This window comes from Littorina saxatilis, linkage group LG9 (genome assembly GCF_037325665.1).
Source record: "Littorina saxatilis isolate snail1 linkage group LG9, US_GU_Lsax_2.0, whole genome shotgun sequence".
Classification (NCBI taxonomy): domain Eukaryota; kingdom Metazoa; phylum Mollusca; class Gastropoda; order Littorinimorpha; family Littorinidae; genus Littorina; species Littorina saxatilis.
This window is the reverse complement of record NC_090253.1, coordinates 18,953,317-18,965,751: the sequence shown is the minus strand read 5'-3', so window position 1 is coordinate 18,965,751 and position 12,435 is coordinate 18,953,317. Positions and strand designations below refer to the sequence as shown.

At 42.3% G+C, this 12,435-nt stretch overlaps 1 protein-coding gene across 1 annotated transcript in view; it reads left to right on the top strand.

The window, feature by feature from the left end:
* LOC138975523 (neurofibromin-like) overlaps window positions 1–12,435 on the top strand; it is a 126,944-nt gene that overhangs the window by 97,437 nt on the left and 17,072 nt on the right. Inside the window, exons 52-60 of the mRNA XM_070348230.1 lie at window positions 567–707; window positions 1,090–1,310; window positions 2,472–2,533; window positions 2,981–3,110; window positions 7,059–7,139; window positions 7,492–7,632; window positions 8,314–8,440; window positions 8,932–9,063; window positions 10,614–10,951. Of these exons, the coding sequence (XP_070204331.1) occupies window positions 567–707; window positions 1,090–1,310; window positions 2,472–2,533; window positions 2,981–3,110; window positions 7,059–7,139; window positions 7,492–7,632; window positions 8,314–8,440; window positions 8,932–9,063; window positions 10,614–10,951 (1,373 nt within the window). The remainder of the gene's footprint in view (window positions 1–566; window positions 708–1,089; window positions 1,311–2,471; window positions 2,534–2,980; window positions 3,111–7,058; window positions 7,140–7,491; window positions 7,633–8,313; window positions 8,441–8,931; window positions 9,064–10,613; window positions 10,952–12,435) is intronic.

The window sequence follows — 12,435 nt, the reverse complement described above, 5'->3', positions numbered from 1 at the left end:
CTTGTTTATAGACACGACCTTCTTCCCAGGGGTCAATGACCCAGTTTTTGCCATGAGAGGTGGTTCCCCTGTCATATCTGAGAGAGGAAACACTTCCTGCACCGGGGTCAGTGACCGGTCAGTGACCGAGTTTAACAGAGTGGAAATCTGTGTGTGGGCCAGATCAAAGGCAGGGCAGTACCTAGTAGCTGAAACATGCATTATCACAAGTTGTTTGACTGGTACTCAAGCGGTCTCTTTGATTTTTTTCGTATTTCATACACGGATTAGGCGCTTCGTTATACAAGACGCAGGGGTCGAACTCGAGGAAAAAAGTCGCGCCTTATGACCCGGAAAGTACGGTAATCTATCTCTGCCTTAGTGTTATGAATATAGCTCTGAAGCTGTGGGATAGTTTGGAAATAACTCAGTCATGTTTGCATGGGATGTGAAAGCGTGAATACCCTTGCTTTTCCTCTGTTAAAAAACTTATTGTACTCGTCATTATGCTGTTGATTCATCAAGCCAAATGCTTTCATTGCAGTAGGGAATCGCTTTTAAAAGCTGTTGGTGCTTTCTTGTTTCAGTGGCCAGCCACCTGCCATTCCTGTTCCACATCGTGACGCTACTGGTGTCCACCGGCCCGCTGTCGCTGCGTGCATCAACACACGGCTTGGTCATCAACATCATACACTCCCTGTGTACCTGCTCTCAGCTACACTTTGCTGGTGAGGTTGTGTGTGTGTGTGTGTGTGTGTGTGTGTGTGTGTGTGTGTGTGTGTGTGTGTGTGTGTGTCAACACACGGTCTGGTCATCAACATCATACACTCTCTGTGTACCTGCTCACAGCTACACTTTGCTGGTGAGATTCTGTGTGTGTGTGTGTTGCTGCCTGCATAAACACACAGCCTGAGCTTTTACTAAGAATTTCCAGTAATGTTGTGGGTCATTTTAGGTGTCATGTTGTGGGTCATTTTTGGTGTCAGTTTCCTTAAAAGGACACTTGAACTTTTAATTTCGAAAAATAAAGTGTGACCAGTGCAGGCAAGTGACTTTCAACACCACACAGCTTTTCACTGATATTTTTCCATTCGTCTCTTCCCCCACCAGAGAGCACAAAGCAGGTGCTGAAACTAAGCCTTGCTGAGTTCTCTCTGCCCAAGTTCTACCAGCTCTTTGGCATCAGCAAAGTCAAGTCTGCTGCCGTCAGTGCCTTCCGCACCAGCTATCGTCCCGGCGACCGTTCTTTCACCATGTCGCCGCCAGAAAACGAGAAGATGCCGCTCAGTTCCCTGGAAGCCATTGCTGATGCTCTGCTGGAAATCATGGAGGTAATGAACAAAGAGAAATAATCTGAAAGAGAGAGAGATGGTAGCTTTTATCGGGGTCACACCCGGGAACATGCCTCTAATGGTTTCACTGTAATGATGTTAAACAATACTTATCATCATCATGGTTTGCTTTTATTTTCAAATTTAAGTGGAATTTGTTGTACAGTTGGCTTGTGGAAAGCTAGTCGTGTACTATGTGTTGATGAAACTTGCTCGATTTTTGAGTCACTTGAGAAAAAGTGACTCTATGTAATCGGTCAGTGTTAGTCTGTCCGGCCGGCCGTCCGGCCGGCCGTCCGGCCGGCCGTCCGTAGACACCACCTTAACGTTGGACTTTTCTCGGAAACTATCAAAGCGATCGGGCTCATATTTTGTTTAGTCGTGACCTCCAATGACCTCTACACTTTAACGATGGTTTCGTTGACCTTTGACCTTTTTCAAGGTCACAGGTCAGCGTCAAAGGAAAAATTAGACATTTTATATCTTTGACAAAGTTCATCGGATGTGATTGAAACTTTGTAGGATTATTCTTTACATCAAAGTATTTACATCTGTAGCCTTTTACGAACGTTATCAGAAAAACAAGGGAGATAACTAGCCTTTTCTGTTCGGCAACACACAACTTAACGTTGGGCTTTTCTCGGAAACTATAAAAGTGACCGGGCTCAAATTTTATGTGAACGTGACTCATTGTGTTGTGAATAGCAATTTCTTCCTGTCCATCTGATGCCTCATATAATATTCAGAACTGCGAAAGTGACTCGATCGAGCGTTTGCTCTTCTTGTTTTCTGTTTCTCTGGTAGACTAGTGCTATAGGTTCCTGGCTGTTCGAAGTTTGATTAGACTTACCTTTTGTGCTACACATGTTTTACTTATGTCAGTAACTTATGTGTAAGGTTCTTTGTTGTGAGACTAGTCAGTTTCAGAAAGACATTTTTTCATCTTGAGAATTGTTGTTGAGAATCCTTAGGAGCACAGTGTTTTATCAATAGTAAAGATCAGAAAACCTATGAGGGTAAGCCAAAGTTGGTGAAGGTCTTCCAGAATTCAACTTTTGTAGAAATTTTTTACATGTACTTGCTCCGGTATATTTTGTCATGTATTTGTCAGACAGTCATGATCGTGTTGTGATAATCAAATGTTTTTAATTTTATTTTCAGGCGTGCATGAAGGATATTCCGAACTGCGAATGGTTGCAGCAGTGGACAGATTTGGGGAGAAGGTTAGCATCTAATCTCCATCACCCCCTTTTCCTGTAGGTTTAAGATAAAGTTAACAGATGGAATCTATACAGCATTATTTTGCTTGTTTGATTGCAATGGTGGTGATGTGGCTGCCCTAGCTGTTACTACTACAAGATAACAATGAAAATGTACTCGCCAGAAACAAACACCAACACAGAACAATCAGAAAAAGGACTGGTTTTGACAAATGTCTTCTTCAGCAACAAATAAGATAAAAGAAGAGTTGGCAGAGAGAGAGAGAGAGAGAGAGAGAGAGAGAGAATGAGAGACAGAGACAGAGTGAGACACAGAGAGAGAAAGAGAGAGAGAGAATGAAGAAAATCAGACTAGAAGAGGACAGACCAAACCCCTACTTCTCACCCCCAGTCTCTTGTTCCATATCTTTCACTGCTAAGTTTATAAACAATGACCATTGTGTTGTGCAGATTTGCATTCCAGTACAACCCCGCCTTACAGCCGAGGGCAATCATCGTGTTCGGCTGCATCGCCAAGACTGTCACCGACTCCGAGATCAAGCAACTGCTGAAGATTATGATGAAAGTCAGTGTTATGTCGGTCAGTACCTACCTTTATCTTTAGGCTGTTAAGCAGCACGGGTAGCCAAATGGAACGAAGATTGTAGACTGGTCAAGATAGTTCAACCTTAGCCCACCCACCCACTCACTCCCCTCCACAGTCTAACCTCCGTTTTAGCACTCCATATTTAAGACTTCCCCCATTTTTAAGATTTTCTGTTGATATCCTCTGTAAATTTACCCCAATTTTAAGAATCACTCCTTATTTAGACCTGATTTTCTCATGAGTTTTTGAGATTTTAAGTGGGGGGGGGGGGGGAGGTCACTGTACATGCTAAACTTAAATTTGCTAGGTTGCATTTACCTAGGTCATCTTCAGACCGTACCCATGGGTGTCACTTAACTGTCTTCATTTTTGTTAGATTACGCTTGAATTTTGTCTTGAATACTGCAGGGGGGGGATTAGCTCAGTTGGTAGCGCGCTGGATTTGTATTCAGTTGGCCGCTGTCAGCGTGAGTTCGATCCCAGGTTCGGCGGAAATTTATTTCACAGAGTCAACTTTGTGTGCAGACTCTCTTTGGTGTCCGAACCTCCCCCCGTGTACACTACATTGGGTGTGCACGTTAAAGATCCCACGATTGACAAAAGGGTCTTTCCTGGCAAAATTGCTTAGGCACAGTTAATAATTGTCTACCTATACCCGTGTGACTTGGAATAATAGGCCGTGAAAGGTAAATATGCGCCGAAATGGCTGCAATCTACTGGCCGTATAAAATTTCATCTCACACGGCATCACTGCAGAGCGCCTAGAACTGTACCCACGGAATATGCGCGATATAAGACTCATTAATTGATTGATTGAATTGAATTCTTCCGTCCCTGAAGGATTTCCGTCCCAGGAAGAATTTTTGCTTTTTTTTGTTTTGTTGCTTTTTTTTTGTTAATGCCTGGCAGCTGCCGTTAACACTCCGTTCTGTGAACAGAAGGTCAACTACCTTTCATCATTACCAAATTGATACCTTGAGTGATATATAGGGTGCAGCGATGTCATGTCATGTTGGGGAATGTGGCATCTTAGTTGCTATCTATTTGAAAACTCGTTAAAATTAATATTAAAAGTCCTACGGTTTTGAGCCATTAAGGACTTGAGTGTTTGTCCGCTTTCAGAAAACTCTGCTCACCCACATCTTTATATACCCTACTTGCAGGGATACAGAGACCTTCAATGGTGTGGTAGAGAAAACTTGCATTTCTGATCTAAGAACCAGTGGTATTTAGCTTCTGATACATTGAGTCCTTTAGAAAGCTTGCAAGTGAAACACACTTAATTTAAACACATTCCCCTTTTAATTCAAGCTATGATTCAACAATCATTTTAGAATATAACTCCTGAAATGATGAATTGAAAAGCAGCATCAGAAGACTGGGTATAGAATTAGCAAGGGATATAACTCTGGCGGTTTCTGTTTTTGTCTAAACCTTCTTCTTTTATAACCTGAGCAGTTAGCCCTTTTGAAGGTGTCTAATTGAAACAAAGTAACTTGCAACTTGTTTCTCATTTGGTTCAAGCTATGGTTCAACAATTATTTGAGAATATACCACCTGCAGTGATAAAATCATAAGCTACAAGTAAAAATGTGTAGTACAAGGGAGGTGACTGTTATTTTCTGTGTTTGCTTTGTTTGCATGGCGATTTTCCTTTAATGCAGTAAACATTTGTTTTAAACAAAGACAAAACTAGGTGATAAAATCAAATACCTTCAAGTTTACAAAAATTTTTGATTATGTGCATCTCCAATTTTAAGTATTTGTTTAAGCCGCTTCTAAAACCCTTCTTGAAATTTGTTTACCACTTGTTTTTGTAGACCCCCCTAGCAAGAGTGATGCAACCAAACCCCTTCAAGTATAGAGGTTTTAGATTTTGTGCATTCATTTTTCCCCCCCCTCCCCCAAAAAAAAAAAAAGAAAAAAAAAGTGTGTACTGTTTTCAGTTTTAAAGCCAGGAAAGGCTCAAATAGCAACTCGTGAATTGCTAAAAATTCACTTTCAGCTGGTTAGTTACAAATACCTTCAAGTTAACAAGATGTTTTACTTTTGTGCATCTCCAATTTTAAGATTTTGTTTAAGCTTATACAGTCCTGAGACATCCTGCTTGCTGGCTTGGCGCAGAGAAAAATTGTCCCTCTTTATCTTCTCTCGCTTGCTGCAAAATCCCTCTCGCTGAGTTTTTTTTAGACAGGCCAGGGACTGGTTTTCCCTTGACTGTATAGGGGCTTCTAAAAAAACCTCTTGAAATGTGTTTACCACTTGTTTTTGTAGACCTCCTTGCAAGAGTAATACAACAAACCATCTTCAAGTATAGAAATTCTTGATTTTGTGCATTCCCCCCCCCCCTCCCCCCCCCCCTCCCCCCCCCTATTTGTTGTTGTTTGTTTGCTGTTATCAGTTTTAAAGCCAGCAGAGGCTCAAATAGCCCCCTCATGAAATGCTAAAATTAATTTTCAGCTGGTCAGTTACAAAAACCTTCAAGTTTACAAGATGTATATATTATGCATCTCCAAAAAGCTTGTTTGTTCTAAAATTTAAAGTCAGGAGAGGCCACCTAAACCCTCCCTAAAATGCTAAAATTCATTTTCGGCTGGGCGCTGCCCCCCTAGACCCCCCAGCAAGGGTGCTGCCCCTGCACCCCGCCGGAGCCTTGGCGGCCCCTGGACCCCAGCCTTCCAAAATGTTCAGAGAAAAAAGAAACCTCAAGGGATGTCATTTAACTTGGTTAAACAATTCTTGCTTCTTATTCATTTTAGTCTTTCTCTCACCTCGATCCCCTTTTGGCTCAGCCCCTATTTTTTAGTTTATTGCTGATATAGACTGATCTGTCTTTGCACTGTACAAATGCAGAAAAACTTGATGAGGTTAGTTTTATGTGAGAGACAGGGTAAGTACTTACCCCCCGCGTGTTAGGGGGAAGAATTTACCCGATGCTCCCCAGCATGTCGTAAGAGGCGACTAACGGATTCTGTTTCTCCTTTTACCCTTGTTAAGTGTTTCTTGTATGGAATATAGTCAATGTTTGTAAAGATTTTAGTGGGCGGGGATGTAGCTCATTCCGGTAGCGCGCTGGATTTGTATCCAGTTGGCCGCTGTCAGCGTGAGTTCGTCCCCACGTTCGGCGAGAGATTTATTTCTCAGAGTCAACTTTGTGTGCAGACTCTCCTCGGTGTCCGAACACCCCCGTGTGTACACGCAAGCACAAGACCAAGTGCGCACGAAAAAGATCCTGTAATCCATGTCAGAGTTCGGTGGGTTATAGAAACACAAAAATACCCAGCATGCTTCCTCCGAAAACGGCGTATGGCTGCCTAAATGGCGGGGTAAAAAACGGTCATACACGTAAAATTCCACTCGTGCAAAAAACACGAGTGTACGAGGGAGTTTCAGCCCACGAACGCAGAAGAAGAAGAAGAAGTAAAGATTTTAGTCAAGCAGTATGTAAGAAATGTTAGGTCCTTTGTACTGGAAACTTGCATTCTCCCAGTAAGGTCATATATTGTACTACGTTGCAAGCCCCTGGAGTAATTTTTTGATTAGTGCTTTTGTGAACAAGAAACAATTAACAAGTGGCTCTATCCCATCTCCCCCCCTTTCCCCGTCGCGATATAACCTTCGTGGTTGAAAACGATGTTAAACACCAAATAAAGAAAGAAAGAAAGAAAGGGTAAGTACCTTGAATAAAGGCACAGTGCTTCCGGTGAAAACTGCTCTGCTCACCATCTCACATCTTCCTAGACTTTTACATGGGATAGCTCCACTTGGACACAAAGCGAAAATCAGCTGCCTGGCTGCTTTCTGTGCAGACTCCAGGGATTTTTTTTATGAATTAGTTTCTTAAAAGCCACCAGTGATTGTGAGTTGAAATGTTTACCCGGGAAGGACTGTGCCTAATTTTAGGTCAAAAATTTACGTTTCATTTTTTGTGTGATCATTCAGGCGCTGGAATCGTACATCGACCTGACGCTGGTGGAGGCTGTCGTCATGTGTCTTACCAGACTGCAACCGCTGCTCAGATCTGTGAGTTCAATCTGTGTGTGTTTGGGGGTGTTTGTGTGTGTGGGGGGGGGGGGGGGGTGGGTGGGTGTGTGGGTGTGTTTGCGTGCAAGCATGTGTGTGTGTGCTTGCATGCTAGCGTGCGTGCGGGTGCTCTCATATATTTGCACTTTTACATGTACGTACACGTACATATATGTGTAATTGTTACTTTAAAAAAGACGTTTTGAGTAGTCCTAGCTCGGCCAGTACAAGTGATTGTGTTCCATGGCACAGACTCTAGTTTGGCAAGGTTTGTTTGACAACACATTTTAGTATTTCCCAGCATGAACAAAGAACTATTAGGTCTTAGACCACACGTGTGTGTGTTTTGCAGGACTCTCCCATCCACAAGTTCCTGTTCTGGGTGGCCATCTCGGTGCTGCAGCTGGACGAGGTGTCACTGTATGCTGCCGGTCTGGCCTTGTTGGAACAGAACCTGCACACGCTCGACAACATGGGGCTCTTTGATAGAAAGGTGCGTTTAACTCCACTTCTTTTTCTTCTTCAGTGCTCCATGTTCATGGCCGTACTATATCTGTGGTCGCAAAGTGTCGACCATCTTCCGGGGGTTGTCGACAGGTTTGGTATGCAGGGGTGTATCCTCTGGCGAAACGTGCTGACTCACTTGTTTAGTGATACCGTTTTCAAGGCAGCAAGTTAACATGTTTTAGGTGCACACTAAACTGCTTACCCTTCTAGCTGTGCTAGTTTTCGACTGGTTATCCAGATTTGCTGCTACTTGAAATTTTCTCTCTTTAAATTGCAATTGTTTTGTGAGGAAAGTGGCTGCTTACCTGCTTGTTGACTGATCGGTCTGTCAAGAAACAAATCTGAATTAGACTGCTAATGTTCGAATATCAAGGGTAGATCAACATGATTGGGAAATTCATCGAACATTCAATAAATGACAATACAAAACATTTACAAGCACTTTGAAGTATTGATCTCCAGAATGAACAAACAGGTAAATGGCTTGCACTCAAAAGATAGTGGAAACAATATATTCACTTGAAAGACTGATAGGCCGAAGCAAAGTGAATGTTGTAAATTGTATTGCTATTTAAGTCAACCTTCCATGAATAAACCCCTCTTGGAAGTTTTTGCTTGTTTTTATTTATGCTAATCATGGTGATTGTTATGTTGATGTTTTGTGCAGTCGCTGGAGCAGATCATGATGGAGACGAGAGAACCGCTGGAGTGGCATTTCAAACAACTGGACCACGAGATGGGTCTCAGTTTCCGCACAAACTTCAACTTCGCTCTGGTCGGCCATCTCTTGAAAGGTAGCCTGTCATTTTGGTTCACACAAACTTGGAAATTTGTAGCATGCTTACCGGGAACGCATAAGAAGAAGAAAAAGTATCATGCTTACAATGGCTAAACTGCAAGTGACAATGATACTGTGTCCATAAAGGAGGTTCCACTGCAACAGCATAGCAGTGAACGCTTGCTGACTGTTTCAGAGTGAATTATAACGTAGAAAGATATTGTTTGTTGTCAGTGATGTGGTGAAATGGCATTGGTAGTCAGCTAAGCGAGAAAACTTATTTCAAATCACACACAAAAATGTTCGTCATGTTGGTAGAATTGGTAATATTTTTGTCACCTAAAGCTTTCAAAAACGTCTGCAACTTCTTTGGCAGTTTTGACAGATTTGCTGAAAACAGTAAATCCTAACAACATGCCTAGTTGTTTGGCTGTGATCATAGCTTGCTTTGACAAAAATAGTGCTTTTGTTTTGCCATGATCACAAATGTACTTGTGTTATTTTCAGGTTTTCGACACCCGTCTCCGACCACTGTGTCACGCACCATTCGTGTTCTGCATCATCTGCTGGCCATCACGGCTAAAGCCACCAACCGCGACAAGTTTGAGGTTACCACGGAAACTGTAGCGTATCTGGCAGGTATGTAAAGACTGCTTGTAACATCTAAAAGATTAATATTACTTCATGTAAGCTAAACGCTCCATCAGTCCTTTCCTTTTCTATGGTAGTGTTTGTGTATGTGTGTGTGTGTGTGTGTGCTTGTGTGTGCGTGCCTGTGGTGTGTGTGTGCGTGTGTGTGCGCGCCTGTGGTGTGTGTGTGTGTGCGAGTTGTGTGTCCTTTACTGCTGTGCATACAGAATGCTAGGATCTTGTAGAAAGAAGTCAATGCAAATATACCGAGCAACAAAAGAAACGCAAAAAAATTCTGCAATGTTTGATTGACAAAATCACGAACAATTATCAAACCACAAAAGTTTGATGAAGGCATGTTTGACCTTGCTGTTGGGTGATTATTTTGATGCTGCGACTGTTTCAACTCACGGGACAAGCAGGTTTAACGTTAACGAAGTTTTGGAGGTCTCGCTCAATCAGTCTTCATCGCGCTCTCTGGCCACTGATCGGACACTGGTGGCTTCCAATGATGTTCCTGGTAGTGTCAGTGGCTGTATTGAATCGATCTCAAAGACGTTGTGGCAGGAAATTGCGATCTTGTCTTATTTGGGGTAATGCGAAAAATCCACCGCGTTGCATAACTGCAGTGCTTCCAATGTCAACAGAACATTGCTGAAGGTGATAGACTGTTGACATATGCACGTTTAAAGCACATGCCAGCACTTCTGGATCATCCCCAGCTTTAAATCGACCTGGTGTTTTGGTGGTGTCAATCTTGGCATCCTGGCTGTTTCAAAAGTGAGACTGGCAGCAAGTGGTAAGGCGTCCGCCCCGTGATCGGGAGGTCGTGGGTTCGAACCCCGGCCGGGTCATACCTAAGACTTTAAAATTGGCAATCTAGTGGCTGCTCCGCCTGGCGTCTGGCATTATGGGGTTAGTGCTAGGACTGGTTGGTCCGGTGTCAGAATAATGTGACTGGGTGAGACATGAAGCCTGTGCTGCGACTTCTGTCTTGTGTGTGGCGCACGTTATATGTCAAAGCAGCATCGCCCTGATATGGCCCTTCGTGGTCGGCTGGGCGTTAAGCAAACAAACAAACAAACAAACAAACTGGCAGCAAGCGTGCCATGGTCTCTTTTGGTTGCTAATGCATTAGTGAACACATCTCACACATCAGATTTCTCCTGCTCTACTTGCACGTGCTGCGAGCGCGCATTATGTGTTTAACGTTAAACCTGCTTGTCCCGTGTGTTAAAACAGTCACAGCATCAAAATAATCACACAAAAGCAAGGTCAAACATGCCTTCATCAAACTGTTGTGGTTTAATAATTCTAACTCTATAATTGTTAGAGATTTTGTCAATCAAACAATGACGAATTTTTTCGCTTTTCTTTTGTTGCTCGGTATACATTTTCTACATTATTTCTATGAATAAGCGATTCATTCTTGTTCGCATAAGTTCACGTCCTACTTCTTTGCTTTAATGAAAGAAATATCATGCATTATTGGTGTATTTTATAACCCTTTCTCGTTTTTTCTCAACCCTAATCAACCATTGACCATCTCTCTCGCCCAGCCCTGGTATCGGTGTCAGAAGAAGTGCGCAGCCGCTGTCACCTCAAGCACCGCACGGCACAGTACATCATCGCCGATTCCCCGTCCTCCGAAAGCCTGGGGTCAGAATACGTCTCTCCCTCCGTCTCCGTCTCCACCTTCACCTCCAACGCCTCCGGGAGTCAAGTGGGGTCAGTGGTCAGCTCGGGGATCGGTTCCGGCACAACAAGCTCGGGGACCGGCCCGCTCTCTGCTCCAGTCGGGACGTTAGGCCGACGGCAGAAGTCGTGCGACTTGCTGGACCAGACGGCCATGACGGCGGCCCGGCAAGGGAAGAACGCTCACCTCACACAAAGCCAGGTAAGAGGAAAGGGGGTGAAGCAGGTTTTGAAAAATGTCTCAGTTGTGGACTTGGAAGAAGATGCTGTTATTCTCTATGGACGAAAGAAAGAGGGTGAAGCAGGTTTTGAAAAATGTCTCAGTTGTGGACTTGAAGAAGATGTTGTTATTGTCTACGAATTGATTTTTCAGTAACCTACTTTCAAAGTTTTCCTTTGAACATAAAATTTTATAACAGGGTTTCGATTGATATCATTTTCGAAGAGGTGCGTTGAGGGAAAAGTAAAGTTGCGAAAGACGGTCTGTTAGGTCAGGCTTGTCAGGCTTGTCAAACTTCCTAACGGAGGTTTTTGTGTGTGTGCATGTGTTTTGTTGTTTTTCATTGTGATTAGTTTTAATCAACTTCTGTTTGCATCCGTGCATGGCATTTTAACATCATATCTTATATTGCAAAAAAATTGAAATGCTGAAATTGAGGGGACAAGAAAAGAATGTATTTGCTGTAAACATCATATCTGCAGTAAAGCTAATTTGAATACTGAATAAGTCGCGTAAGGCGAAGAAATTACTACATTTAGTCAAGCTGTTGAACTCACAGAATGAAATGAACGCACTGCATTTTTTCACAATGACCGTAGTCCGCCGCTCGTGCAAAACGCAGTGAAACTGACGAGCCTGTTTAGCACGGTAGTGGTTTCGCTGTGCTGCATAGCACGCTTTTCTGTACCTCTCTTCGTTTTAACTTTCTGAGCGTGTTTTTAATCCAAACATATCATATCTATATGTTTTTGGAATCAGGAACCGACAAGGAATAAGATGAAATTGTTTTTAAATCAATTTCGGAAATTTAGTTTTGATCATAATTTTTATATTTTTAATTTTCAGAGCTTGTTTTTATTCCCAATAATTATAACATATTTATATGTTTTTTGAATCAGAAAATGATGAAGAATAAGATTAACGTAAATTTGGATCGTTTTATAAAAAATTTAATTACAATTTTCAGATTTTTAATTACCAAAGTCATTAATTAATTTTTAAGCCACCCAGCTGAAATGCAATACCAAAGTCTGGCCTTCGTCGAAGATTGCTTTACAAAAATTTCAATCAATTTGATTAAAAAATGAGGGTGTGACAGTGCCGCCTCAACTTTTACAAAAAGCCGCATATGACATCATCAAAGACATATATCAAAAAAATGAAAAAAACGTCTGGGGATATTATACCCAGGAACTCTCATGTAAAATTTCATAAAGATCGGTCCAGTAGTTTACTTTGAATCGCTCTACACATATACACACACACACACACACAGACACACACACACACGCACACATACACCACGACCCTCGTCTCGATTCCCCCTCTATGTTAAAACATTTAGTCAAAACTTTACTAAATGTAAAAAGAAGAGAGAATTGAAGAATGTATTTGCTGTTTTGTATGATTGTTTTTACCTTGTGTTGAAATGAGCAGATGTTGGCTTCTTTAAATTTTCAATGCAT